The following is a 14,894-nucleotide window of genomic DNA, read 5'->3' as shown; positions in this document are numbered from 1 at the left end:
CCTGTCTCCAAGACTGTCAGAGCGGTAACGTATCCCTCTGGCCCACCCTTGTATCCTATTCCCGGTACCTCCTTCTCTGCCTCTCAGATCTCGCTCCTGAGGACCGCAGTGAAGCGGCGCAGACGGGCATGTGCGAGATCTGAGAGGCAGAGAAGGAGGTACCAGTAATAGAGATGTGAATCGGAACCGGAATCGGTTCTGATTCTGGTTCCGATTCACATCGTGGGTTTTTTTTCGTCCGGCCCGATCGGGTTTTTTTTTATCGGCTGCGCCCGAACCGATAAACAAAAAACCCACCCCGACCCTTTAAAACTAAGCCCTCAGCTTCCCCTACCCTCCTGACCCCTCCAAAACCTGCCAAATTAATTAAATACAACCCCCCACCCTCCTGACCCCTCCAAAACCTGCCAAATTAATTAAATACAACCCCCCACCCTCCTGACCCCTCCAAGACCTTCCAAATTAATTAAATACAACCCCCCCCCCACCCTCCTGACCCCTCCAAGACCTGCCAAAAGTCCCTGGGGGTCCAGGAGCGGTCCGGGAGCGATCTCCTGGACTTGGGCCGTCGGCTGCCAGTAATCAAAATGGCGCCGACGGCCCTTTGCCCTTACTATGTCACAAGGGCTACCGCTGCCATTGGTCGACCCCAGTGACATAGTAAGGGCAAAGGGCCGTCTGCGCCATTTTGATTGCTGGCAGCCGACGGCCCAAGTCCAGGAGATCGCTCCCGGACCGCTTCTGGACCACCAGGGACCTTTGGCAGGTCTTGGGGGGGGGGGGTCAGGAGGGTGGGGGGGTTGTAGTAAATTAATTTGGCAGGTCTGGGGGGGGTCAGGAGGGTTGGGGGGTTTTGTTAGATTTTTTTTTTTTTTATATTTGCTCCATAAGACGCAGACATTTTCCCCCCCCACTTTTGGGGGAAAAAAGTGCGTCTTATGGAGCAAAAAATACGGTAATTATTCGCCCTATAAGACGACCCTCGACTTTTGAGAAGATTTTCAGGGGTTAAAAACTCGTCTTATACGCTGGAAAATACGGTACATTATTAGCCTTTAAATTCTCTGGGAATGTGCTGTTTGCGAGTTGAGATGGATTCTTGCAGACTTTAAAGGCCTCATATTGTAAATAATTACCTTTTATCAATGGCGAGAAGAACAGGTGTTTTAACTGCCAGTGTCTGATTAGAATTTCATATAATACAAAGGTGCTTTGAGGGGGAGACCTATGATTTAATGAGTGATTTGTATTCTTTTTTTTTTTTTTTTCCAGAAAAGCTGGTATAAAAAATGGAATGAGTTTTGGTCAAGCAAAACAGCTGTGTCCAAATCTTCAAGCAATACCATATGATTTTCATGCATACAAAGAAGTTGCCGTTGCGATGTATGAAACGCTAGCAAGGTAAAAGATTGTCCTTTTGTCTTGGGACCTTCAAATTATTTTTTTCTAAACTCAAACTTTCTCAGCTGGCAAAAGTAAGAGGAGGAATGTTCTTTCAGCCTGAACCTTCATTCTCCTTTGTGAGCTGCAATTGCCCAAGCCATAAATTAATCCTCTTTACTTTAGCCCAAATGTATTATATCCCTGACTTCATAGGAGCCTAAGATATCTTTTCCTTATTAGTATAGTGGTGAGCATCTGACTGTCATGCAGGAGATTGTGGTTCATTTCTGCTGACAGGGAGGTCTGTATCTGTGAGGTCTTTTTTTTTTAGTATAGGAGACGAAAGTTCATTTCAAGGTGAAGGTCCTAGATTTCAGGAAAATTAACTTTGTTAAAATGGGGGAGAAACTCAAGGAGTTGTTACCTGTATAGGAAAATCTCAGGGAAGTAGAAGATCAGTAGGCAAAATTCAGAGGAGATATTATAAGGGCAAATAACCATTTTCTTAGGAAAGTAAATAAAAGAAAGAAGGGAAAAAAGCAACTATGATTCTCTAAAGAAGCAGCTGAAAAGGAAAGGGAGAAAAGGTATAACATTTATAAACTACAAGAGATCACAGAAAGAGGGTGACAATCTAGAAAAGCTAAGAGAAGCTAGGAAAGTAATCAGGAATGCAAAAATTCAGATAGAAGATAGCAAATATGGTAAAACAGGGGACAAGATTTATGTTTAGATAGGTTAGTGATAGAAGGAAGTACAAAAGTGTCATTGTGAGACTAAGAAGTGAACAGGAAAAAGAGAAATTGCTTAATAAATATTTCTCTTTGGTGTTCACTGTGGAAGGGCCAGGAGCAGGTAAACTTCAAATGATTGTCAGAAAAGTGTCTTCATGAAGTGCTAAACTTAAAGTAGATCCGAGGGTACTAAGAGAGGCTGTGGCAGCTCCACTGGCTGCCCTTTTTATTGCTTCTTTAGAGTCAGTCCGGAGAACTGGAGACGGGCAGCTGCAGTTCCTTTTTTGCAACTGAAGAGGAGGCTGGGAACTACAGGCTGCTTAGTCTGACCCCTGTGGGTGAGCAAATGAATGGAATCGCTGCCAGAACAGGGTAGCTCAGTTTCTGGAATCCAGTGGGTTGCAAGATCTGAGGCAGCATGGCTTTTACCAGAGGTAGATCTTGTCTAATCAGTTTCTTTTTGGTGACCAGAGGGCTGGATCAAGGGAGAGCGCTAGATGTAGTGTACGTGGATTTCAGTAAGGCCTTTGACACGGTTCCGCAAAGGCGACCTATAAATAAATTGAGCGCCTTTGGCATGAGCCCTTGAGTGACTGACTGGGTTAGAAAATGATTGAGTGGGATACTGAGTGGTAAATAGTTTTCTCTGAGGAGGGAAGCATTACTAATGGTGTGCCTCAAGGATCAGTCCATGGGCTGGTTCTTTTCAACATGTTCGTGAGCGACATAGTAGGAGGATTGTCGAGAAAGGCGTATCTTTTTGCCAGTGATACCAAAATCTGAAACAAAGTAGATAGCCAGGAAGGTATATAAAACATTTAGGAGGGATCTAGCAAAGTTCGAGGAATGTTCTAGCGACTAGCAGCTAAGATTTAATGCTAAAAAATGTAGAATAATGCATTTGGATTGCAAAAACCCAAGGGAGAGGTATTGAGGATGAAATTCTAAGCACAAAAGAAGAGCAGAATCTGGGGATGATTTTTATCTGATGACCTTAAGGTGGCCAAACAGGTGGATAAATTGACAACAAAAGCCAGAAAGATGCTTGGCTGCATTGGAAGAGGAATGTCCAGCAGAAAAAGGGAGGTGATATTGCCCTTGCATAGGTCCCTGGTGAGACTTCATTTGAAATACCATATGCAGTTCTGGAGACCACACCTTCAAAAGGATATAAACTGTTTAGTCAGTCTTGAGAGTGGCTACTTAAATGGTCAATGGTCTTCATTCTAAAGCATGCAGTGATAGAATTAAAGATCTAAACATGTTTACCTTCGAGGGAAGGCCCGATAAGGGAAATATGATAAGAGACGTTTAAATATCTCAAAAGTTTGTATGCACAGGAGTCTAGCCTCTTTCAGTGGAAAAGAGGCTATAGAATAAAAGACCATGGGATGAAGGTGAAAGTGAGCAGACGGAATAATCTTAGGAAATGTTTCTTTACATGCATGGAATAGCCTCCTAATGAAGGTGGTGGAGACAAAAAAAAACCAGTTTCTAAATTTAAGAGAGCATGGGATAAACACAGAGCATCTGTGAGGTAAACTTCAATTGATTTTCAGAAAAGTGTGTTCAACAGGTGCTAACTAAACTTAAAGTAGATAAGACAGTGGGGCCAGATGGGATACATTCAAGGGGTACTAAGGGAACTTAGAGAAGCGCTGACAGCTCTGCTGGCTGCCCTTTTTAATGCTTCTTTATAGTCGGGAGTAGGTCTGGAGAACTGGGAGACAGGCAGATGTGATTCCTTTCAGGAACTATGGGCCAGTTATTCTGACCTCTGTGGTGAGCAAATGAATGGAATATCTGCCAAAACAGAGGATAGTGCAGCATAGGAAGTGATGGAAACTATAAAGCTAAATTAGTTGGCTGGATGGGCAGACTAGATGGGCCATGCAGTCTCTTTCTGCCATCATGTTTCTGTTTCTAACAGATAACTCACAACAACAAAAAGCCCAAGTTAACCCAAATTAGAAATTCAAACAAAAGGAAGGGAAACCACATGTAATTTGTAAGTCAATCTGGTCAGCAGTACAAATTCAATGCTAATTAGAATTAAGTGTCAGCAATCCTGTCAGCGTGTCCAGCAAAACTGAACCGGATATACGATAACCTGATGATTTTTTCCACTAATGTATTCCAACCCCTAATGAAGCTTGGTTAAGTGAAACATTGGCCGTGTTGGGCTTATTCTGAAGTTTTACATCAGGACTGTAAATATGTGCAGACTTTACTTTTGGTCAAGGTGAATGAGCGAACTGACCGGGCAGATCAGTTTTGCTGGACACACTGTCAGGCTTGCCGACGCCTTTAATTTTAATTAGCATTGAATTTGTACTGCTGACCAGATTGACTTACAAATTATGCGTGGTTTCCCTTTCTTCTGTTTCTAACAGGACAGTTTATTTACATCTGGTTTTAAGCCAGAATTTTCAGTGGGATGATTTGAGTCATCAGCGTGCTTCCTTTGTTTTCTGCTACACCAGCCCAGAAAGGGTTTCGTCCTTCATCCAGTTGATGGAAGCAGAGAACATTTTTTTTTAATCCTGTGACATCACTACTTACATACTTATGGTGCAGTGACGATAAAAGCCATTATTCTTTGCCTCCAGTTGATGGAAGAATTACTGATTGGACAGCATTATGGAGCCGATGCACTACAGTGCGCTCAGCTGAGTGCACTGTATAACCCGCAGTCGGACGCGGGTTGAATAGGCACTAATTAATCCCCTAATGCATTAAGGGGATTAGCGCCTATTCATCGTGCGTCCAACGCGGAGTGAATCTAATAGCGTTCATCACATGCAAATGCATGTGAATGAGGCTGTTAGACATTCACTCCAATGCAAAAAAAAAATATGCGTCTTGGACATTTAGCGATCAGCTATTAACGCTTGCCTGGAGCAGGCATTAATAGCTGAGTGCATTTAAAACAAGTACAGAAAAGCAGAAAAAACTACTTTTCTGTACTTCCTCCTACTTAATATATGTGACCATTCCAGCCCTCAATACAGATATGGCTCAAGCATTGTAGCAGGAGTAGGTGGTCAACAATGTAAAATGTGGAAAAGCCTAGTAGGACCAGGAAGGAGAAGGCATCTTGGTCAGCATGTAGGTGGATGCTGCTGGTAAAGGCTAATGACAGATTCTATTCCATGGCCTTTCCTGAAGCCATTCTGGAAAGGATGAAGAATGCAGGCCTTATAGGAAGAAAATGAAAGTAGACTATGTTCTCCACCAACTTTGATAGGAAGGGAAGACTTGAGACTGGTCAATAGTGATTGGCTATTCTGGGTTTATTGCCTGGTTTTTTTTACAATGGGTTTGATCACAGCCATTTTAAGCAGGGCAGGTAGGTAGTGGTGGGTTAACATAGTGTTGATTATGATGATGAGCCAGGGGGCTAGGTCTTGTCTCAGGTCACAGATACATTTTGTGAGGTTTGGGATCTAACGGGCAAGGGGGACTGATTGATCCTCTGGAGAATCTTTTCACCTCTTTTGGGGAAGTTCTTCCTGAACTTGGACAGTGAGATGCAGTCGTTAAGAAGTTCATGGTTAAAAGGTGAAGTGAAAGAAGATATTATAGCCAAAAGAATATCTTTCAAAAAATGGAAAGAAGATCCAAATGAAGAAAATAGGAAAAAGTATAAGCCCTGTCAAGTTAGATGCAAAACATTTGATAAGGCAAGCTAAAAGAAAATTTGGAAGGAAGCTTATCATTGAGGCAAAATACTCATAATGAAACTTTTTTCAAATATCCAAAGCAAGAAGCCTGTGAGGAAATTGGTTGGACCATTGGATGATTGAGGGGTAAAAGGGGCAGTTAGGGAAGAAAAAGCTATAGTGGAAAGACTAAATGAATTCTTTGCTTCAGTTTTTACTGAAGAGGATGTTGGGAGATAACCATACCAGAAATAGTATTTAAAAGTGATGATTTGGAGGAACTGAAACAAATCATGATGAATCTGGAAGATCCAATAGAGCAAATCACCTGGACCAGATGGTCTATACCACAGAGTTCTGAAAAAACTAAAAAAATGAAATTGTAGACCTATTACTAGTAATCTGTAACCTATCATTAAAATAGTCTACTGTGCCTGAAGATTAGACCAATGTAATCCAATCTTTAAAAAGAGCTGCAGGAGTGATCTGAGAAACTATGGACCAGTAAGCCTGATGTCAGTGCTAGGAAAATTATAGTATCTATTGTAAAGAACAGAATTACTGAATGTATAGAGACACATGGTTTAATGGTTCACAGCCAATATGGATTTACCCAAGGAAAAGTCTTGCCTCACCAGTCTACTAAATTATTTGAAAGGGGGGTTAATAAATATGTGCATAATGTTGAGCCAGTGGATATAGTGTATCTGGATTTTAAAGTGTTTGACAAAGAGACTCCAGAGAAAATTAAAAAGTCATGGGATTGGAGGATCATGTGGATCATGAAGCAGTTTGGGATTGGAGGATCATTGTGGATCATGAAGCAGTTAAAAAATAAGAAGCAGTAGGACTAAGTGGTCAATTTTCTCAATTGAGAAAGGTAAATAATGGAGTTTCCTAGGGATCTGTACTACGACTGTGCTTTTTAATATATTTATAAATGATCTACAAAAGAGGAAAGGAATGAGGTGATCAAATTTATAGATGACACAAAATTATTCCAAGATGTTAAATCACAAATAGATTATGAGAAATTGCAGGAGGATTTTGTGAGATGGGAGCCTGGTATCCAAATGGCAGACAAAATTTAATATGGACAAGTGCAAAGTGTGAAGCACATAGAGAAAATAATTCAAACTGTAGATACATAATCTTAGATTCCATATTAAGAGTTGCCACCCAGGAAAATCGAGGCATTATCATGGACAATACATTGAAATCCTTGGCATAGTGTGTGGCAGCGATCATAAAGGCTAACAAAATGTTAAGAATTATTAGGAAAGGAATGGAAAATAAAATGGAGAATATATCTTTGTATCTCTTCATATGTGAGTGTACTCTAGAGTACTATGTGCAATTCTGGTCACTGCATCTCAAAAAAATATATAGCGGAATTAGACATGGTACAGCAAAGAGTGACCAAAATGATAAAGGGGATGAAATGACTCCCGCCATGAGGAAAGACTAAAGAGGTTAGGGCTCTCTCAGCTTGGAGAAGAGATAGCTGAGGGGAGATATGATAGAGGTATATAAAATAAGTAGAATGGAATGGGTAAATGCAAATTAGTTGTTTAATCTTTCAAAAAATAAAAAGACTGTGAAGACACTCCTTGATATTACTAAGTAGCATATTTAAATAATAGAAAATATTGTTTTCACGCAATGCACAGTTAAGCTCTGGCAGCCATTTCCAGAGGATATGGTAAAAGCAGTTAGTATAGTTGGGTTTAAAAAAAGGTTTAGACACATTCCTGGAGGAAAAGTCCAAAACGGGGGTAGATTTTCAAAGCGTTACGTGCGTAAATCCTGGGGATTTACAGGCACCAGGCCAATTTTCAAAGGCCCGGTCATGCGCGTAAATCCCTGGAACGAGCATAAGTCCCCGGGGCCTCAGGGTTGGGGGCAGGGCGATCCGGGGGCAGAGTGGGGTAGGGCTATGGCCGTATGGCACAGCGGCCATTTGCTGCTGTGCCGGGGGATTGTGTACCAGCAGGCTAACTTTAGGACAGGTCTTCAGCATGACCATGGTTATCCAGCTAACTTATCTGGGTAATTCAACTGCTTTCAGTTAAGCGCCCTCCCACCCACCATTTAACTGGCTACCTAGTCAAAACTTACCGGGTTAAGTGGAGCTGAATAAGGTTGTCCAGGTAGACTTGAAGAAATTATTGCTTATCCCTGGGTGTAATTATCTACTGTTTGTGATCCTGCCAGATTCTTGTGACCTAGATTGGCCACTTTATTGAATTTTTAAATATACATCCAAGTACACTTTGGCTTTCACATAAATAGCAGACATCTGAAATGCTATTTATCAGGAAAAACACATAAAACAGAATTATAACCAGAAGCTGCTTGAGTCCACAAACATCTGGGGTATTTTTATTGCATAGACCTGCGAGAGATGAGGGGGAAAGGTGTGATAAAGGAGGAGAGGGTAGCTTGTAGTTTTGAACTGAAGACTTCAGCGAAGTCCTTTGCTGATGTGCCCTACTTGGTGGCACGATGGAGAGTTTATTCAAGGTTGGAGTAATTTCCCTCAGTGATTCTTTGCTACTTTTGTTTTTTTCTCTTTTGTCATTTGAATGGCTGTTTTGTATTGTATTTTATTTATTTATTTATTTATTTTTTGCATGTTCCTTGCTTATTGTATGTGTAAGCTGATTTCTATTTATGCAGTTTTTTTGTGACCCTTGTGAATTTTTCTGGAGTTTTGTAAACCATGGGCATAAATGATATTTTAAAAATAACTGAAGGAAGATAAACCTTCTCCCACATTGAAGTACCCTTGAATTTATGGGAGGTAACACTTCTTTCTTTTATTCTAATGGAGTAGTATTTTCTTGTCCTTACATGAAAGGATTTGTATAAATAACACATATTGGAGAAATATAAAGCCATTTTTACAATGCTTTACCTACGGAAGTGGCCTTTTATAAAATTGTCCATCCGATATGCAGGTAAATTTACATGTGTGTGTCCTGCATGCGTGTACGTTTACTTGCTCTGAGCAGAGGCATTAGGAGTGGTTTGCCCCTACACACTTTTAAAAATACATTTTTCCAAAAACATCTGTGCATATCTTAACAGGTAAAATTGTGTGCTGTTTTTATGATAATTTTCAAAGAGAAAGTGTGCACAGACTTTCCTCTTGAAAATGAATGTAAAGTATACATATAATTGATTGAAAATGTATGTGGATTATTGCAGAATTGCCACATTGTTTTAATAGATGTTTGTGCTATTTCATTGTTTTGTGTTTCTAGCTATACTTGCGACATTGAAGCTGTTAGTTGTGATGAAGCTCTAGTGGATATGACTGAAATTCTTGCAGAGACCAGACTCACTCCTGATGAAGTTGCAAATGCTATCCGTACAGAAATTAAAGAGAAGACTAAATGTACTGCATCTGTCGGGATGGGTATGTATTCAGTATATTTATCTTCATGTTATATTTTGAACTACAAAAATCCCTCCCCAACAGTGAAGTCTTTCCTAAAATAAAAATTGAAATAATTTAATCTAATGTAAAATTAGTCTGTCATATTGTCAGGTAGAGGATCTGTTGCAGAATGTCACTCTCCATTTTAGAGTGTATATGGTTGATTAAGCCATAAGCACACAACAAAATACAAACAGTAACTTGACTTGCATATCTACATTGTAATGATATACAACACAGGTTTCCCTCTCTTTAGGAGTAAATTATACAGTAATACTGTTCTTAGAATATTAGAATACTTCAACTTAAAGGAGCACAGATACATAGAAATATAGAAATATGACAGCAGAGACCATTTGGCCTATCTAGTCTGCCCATTCATTCAGTTAATTTAGCTTTATAATTCCCATCACTCCCTTAAACATCCCCTGTATTTATCCCATGATTTCTTGAATTCAGAAACTATTTTTGTCTCCTCCACCTCCACTGGGAGGCCGTTCCATGCATTCATCACCCTCTCTGTTCTCCTGAGTCTATCCCCTTTCACCCTTATCCCATGACTTTTTGTTCTAGAGACTGCTTTCCATGGAAACCTTTGAGATATTTAAATGTCTTTATCCTATCTCCCCTATCTCGCCTTTCATCTAGGGTGCACATGTGTAGATCTTTAAGTCTATCCCATATGATTTAGAACGAAGACCTCTTACCATTTAAATAGCCATCCTCTGTATTAACTCCATCTTATTAATATCCTTTTGAATGTGCAGTCTCCAGAATTGTCCACAGTATTCCAAATGTGGTCTCACGAGGGATCTATACCCCTTTTTTGCTGACCATTCCTCTCCCTATGCAGCCAAGCATATTTCTGGCTTTTGCTGTCACTTTATCGTTTGGCCACTTTAAGGTCATCAGATACAATCACCCCCATATCAGAGCAACTAAAGTAAATCTCTGATGATAGAAAATATATCAAATTGACGTACTCGAGAGTAACAGGGATGAAGTTCACCCCAGAGTTCTAAAACAACTCAAAAATGGAATTGCAGACATGTTACTAGTAATCTGTAACTTATCATTTAAAGCAACCACTTTTCTGTAGATTGGAGAGTGGTCAATGTAACACCAATTTTTAAAAAGGATTCTGGGGTAATCCAAGAAACAAACTGGTGAGCCTGACATTAGTGCCGGGCAAAATGGTAGAAGATATTCTTAAAGTCAGAATGACTGACTATAGATAGATATGACATAACGAGGAAGTATCAACATGGTTTTATCAAAGGGAAGTCTTGCCTTATAAGTCTATTAAATATTTTTGAAGGTATAAATAAAACATGTAGATAAAGGGGCGCTGTTTGATATAGTGTACTTGGATTTTCAGAAAGCATTTGATAAAGTCCTCCATGGGAGACTCTTCAGGAAATTAGAAAGTCATGGTGTAGGCAACAGTATCCTATTGTGGATTGGTTAAAAGACAGGAAAAGGAGAATAGGACTAAATATTCAGTTTTCTAAATAGAGAAAGTTCATCAGTGGAGTGCCCAAGGTTTCTGTACTGGGATCGGTGCTGTTCAGCATATTCCAAAATGATCTGGAAAAGAGAACAAGTATGGTGATCAGATTTTCAGCTGAGACAAAATTATTCAAAATTGTTAAAACAGCAATGCATTGTAAGGATCTTGTAAAACTAAGAGGCTGGGCATCTGAATGGCAGATGAAATTTAATCTGGAAAAGTGCAAAGTGATGCATATAGGGAAAAATATCAACTACAAGTACCCAATGCTGGGTTCGTATTAGGAATCACTACCCAGGAAAAGAATCTTGACATCCTTATGGACAATACATTGAAATCATCCACTCAATGTATAGTGGTAGTCAAAAATACAAATAGTATTAAGGAAGATCCAAAAAGGAATGGATAATAAAACAGAAACTATCATATTGCCACTGTTTCAATCCATGGCGCAATCGCTCCTCGAATATTGCGTGAAGTTTTGGTCACCCCCTCTTAAAAAAACAAAACAAAACAACATCTTATCAGACTTGAAAAAGTGCAGAAAAGGGTAACAGAAATGATAAAAGGAAGGGAGGGCTCCCCGTGATGATAATATACAGATTAGGACTCTTCAGCTTGGAAAGGAGGCAACTGAGAGGGGATATGATATAAGTTTATAAAATAACAAGCGAGGTGGAACAGCTAACTGAAGGTTAGTTATTTATTTCAAATAATACTAGAACAAGGGAACATTCCATGAAACTAACAACCAGCAGATTTAAAACAAATCATAGAAAGTACTTTATCGGTGCACAATGAAGTTGTGGAATCTGTTGCCAGAAGACACCAAGATGAGGGTTTGAGAGGTTTTGAGAAGCTCCTGGAGGAAGAGTCCATAGAATATTATTAACCATCACTGTCCCTTGGAGGAAATAACAAGATATAGATCTACTTTTAGTGATCCAATGGGTACTTGTAACCTAGACTGACACAGGATACTGGGTTTGATGGACCTTGGTCTGAACCAGTATAGCATCTTATTTTCTGGAACTTGGGTGATATAAAGTGCTAAACATCTACTTATGAGCTTGTTGGCAAGTGCCAATATCAAAGGGACTTCATTTTAAGTTAAGAATTGTACTTTTTTGAGTGTAAGAAAGATTGGCCATGAGTGTTGCTTTGACATAATTGTCAAAGCAATTCTATATAATTTGTCTTCATAATCTTGAAACTTACTGCAGGTTCTCCTATATTTTTTAGTCAAATGGAAATAAAGGAAACACTTGAAAATGTATTTATTCTGCCTTCAGGTTTCATTTGCCTTTTGGTTCCACACATTTCCCCAAACTGTTTTGAAAATTATTACTTTGTTGTAATGTATCAAGTTTCGTTTGATTTAAATAGTCATTGTCCTAATTAAGTTTTTCAACACTCCGCACTTTTGCCTTGCCATTATATTAAAGTGTAAACTTTTATCAGATTTCAACTGCGAATATGTGTGATATGCTGCAATAAGAACTCAGCATTCCAATTGACTCTCAACATTTTGTTTCTTCAACATTCTGTGATTACATTGGTAAAAACTTCTAAAAGTAAAATAATGGTCATCTTGACATTTCTAAAATGGTGATGGTGGCAGTGTAGGCAACTGTGGTTCAGGTCTTTCACAATTGTGTTGACGTGCACATCATGAAGGGGATGCACTCAGAATCTGGGTGGGTGGAAACATGGCTGCCTCTGCAGCAGCAGTTCCAGCTGGCAGAGGATCAGTGCTGTGAAGTTCATTCTTGGAAGACATGATAGGGTATCACAAATTGCCTGCATCAGTTGTCTGGGAAATGAGAATTTAAACAGGGAGAGAATAAGGATTAAAAATTATGTATATAAACAATTAAGAAGTTATTTCCTTAGTTACTCTAGTGTTATTTATTTAAAACACATATATGCAGGTATAGAAACATAGAAATGACGGCGGAAGAAGACCAAACGGCCCATCCAGTCTGCCCAGCAAGCTTTCCCACTTATTTTTTCTCATACTTATCTGTTTCTCTTGGCCCTTATTAGTAATTTTTTGGTTCTAGTTACCTTCCACCCCTGCCATTGATGTAGAGAGCAGTGCTAGAGCTGCATCTAAGTGACATATCAAGCTTAATTGGTTAGGGGTAGTAACCGCCGCAATAAGTAAGCTACTCCCACGCTTATTTGTTTACCCAGACTGTGCAATTCAGTCCTTGTTGGTTGTTGTCTGAATATACATCCTTTTTTCTTCATCCCCCCTGCCGTTGAAGCAGAGAGCTACGCTGGATATGCATTGAAAGTGAAGTATTAGGCTTATTTGGTTTGGGGTAGTAACTGCCGCAACAGGCAGGCTACTCCCCTGCTTTTTTGTGAATGCGAATCCTTTTTTCCACATTTCCTCTTGCCGTTGAAGCATAGAGCAGTGTTGGAGTCGCATTAACCGTGTGTATGTTTATTGAATAAGGGTATTATCTTCAGGTAGTAGCGGTCATTCCTGCAAGCCACCCCCATGCCTCTTCTCTTCATTCACATCCTCTAGACTTTATAGATCCACAGTGTTTATCCCACACCTCCTTGAAATCCTTCACAGTTTTGGTCTTCACCACTTCCTCTGGAAGGGCGTTCCAGGCATTCACCACCCTCTTCGTGAAGAAATAGTTCCTGACATTGGTTTGGAGTCTTTCTCCCTGGAGTTTTAAATCGTGACCCACGGTTCTGCTGATTTTTTTTTTTCCAATGGAAAAGGTTTGTCGTTGACTTTGGATCATTAAAACCTTTCAAATATCTGAAAGTCTGTACCATATCACCCCTGCTCCTCCTTTCTTCCAGGGTATACATGTTTAGGTTCTTCAATCTCTCCTCATTAGTCATTCGCTGAAGACCATCCACCTTTTTGGTCGCCCTTCTCTGGACTGCCTCCATCCTGTCTCTGTCCTTTCAGAGATACGGTCTCCAGAATTGAGCAAAGTACTCCAGGTGAGGCCTCACCAAGGACCTGTACAAGGGGATAATCACTTCCCTTTTCTTACTCAATATTCCTCTCTCTATGCAGCCCAGCATTCTTCTGGCTTTAGCTATCACCTTGTCACATTGTTTCGCCAACTTCAGATCGTTGGACACTATCACCCCAAGGTCTCTCTCCTGCTCCGTGCACATCAGCCCTTCACCCCCCATCGAATACAGTTCTTTCAGATTTCCACATCCCATTTGCATGACTCTGCACTTCTTGGCATTGAATCTCAGCTGCCATATCTTCGACCACTCTTCCAGCTTCTTTAAATCCCGTCTCATTCTCTCCACTCCTTCCGACATGTCCACTCTGTTGCAGATCTTAATGTCATCCGCAAAAAGACCAACCTTATCTTCTATCCCGTCCGCAATGTCGCTCACAAAGATATTGAACAGGACCGGTCCCAACACCGATCCTTGCGGCACTCCGCTTAACACCACTCTCTCTTCAGAGTAAGTTCCATTTACCATCACACATTGCCTTTGTCTGCCAACCAGTTTGCAATCCAGGCCACCACCTCGGCACTCACTCCTAAGCTTCTCATTTTATTCACAAGCCTCCTGTGCGGTACTGTATCAAAAGCTTTGCTGAAATCCAAGTAGATGACATCGAGCACTCTTCCTCGATCCAATTGCCTAGTCACCCAGTCAAAAAAGTCAATCAGATTTGTCTGACAGGACCTTCCCCTGGTGAATCCATGCTGCCTCTGGTCCAGCAATTCTTCTGACTGTAGATAGTTCACTATTCTTTCTTTCAGCAGCGACTCCATTACTTTTCCAACCACCGAGGTGAGGCTAACTGGCCTGTAGTTTCCAGCCTCCTCTCTGCTCCCACTCTTGTGCTCTTCTCCAATCACTCTGCACCACTCCCATTTCTAGGGATCTGTTGAACAGATCACACAGCGGACCCGCCAGCACATCTCTGAGCTCCCTCAGTATCCTGGGATGAACCTCAGCAGGTTCATCCCAGGATACTTTGTTTCCCCAGCTCTTCCCATTCATTCTCTACTGTAAATGGAGTTACATCTACTCCACTCCCCTTCTTGTTAACTAGTGACAGTCCTTCTCTAGGGTCCTCTTTAGTGAACACCGAACTGAAGTATTTGTTTAATATTTCTGCCATTTCTTCGTCTCTTTCCACACACTGATCCTTT

At 40.5% G+C, this 14,894-nt stretch overlaps 1 protein-coding gene across 1 annotated transcript in view; it reads left to right on the top strand.

Moving 5' to 3' along the window:
* The window catches only part of REV1 (REV1 DNA directed polymerase), a 231,617-nt gene that overhangs the window by 113,745 nt on the left and 102,978 nt on the right, over positions 1–14,894 (top strand). Inside the window, 2 exon segments of the mRNA XM_029604787.1 lie at positions 1,273–1,401; positions 9,046–9,200. Coding sequence (XP_029460647.1) covers positions 1,273–1,401; positions 9,046–9,200 — 284 coding nt within the window.

The sequence above is a fragment of the Rhinatrema bivittatum genome, chromosome 5, assembly GCF_901001135.1.
Source record: "Rhinatrema bivittatum chromosome 5, aRhiBiv1.1, whole genome shotgun sequence".
NCBI lineage: Eukaryota > Metazoa > Chordata > Amphibia > Gymnophiona > Rhinatrematidae > Rhinatrema > Rhinatrema bivittatum.
This window is presented reverse-complemented; position numbering and strand designations above follow the sequence as displayed.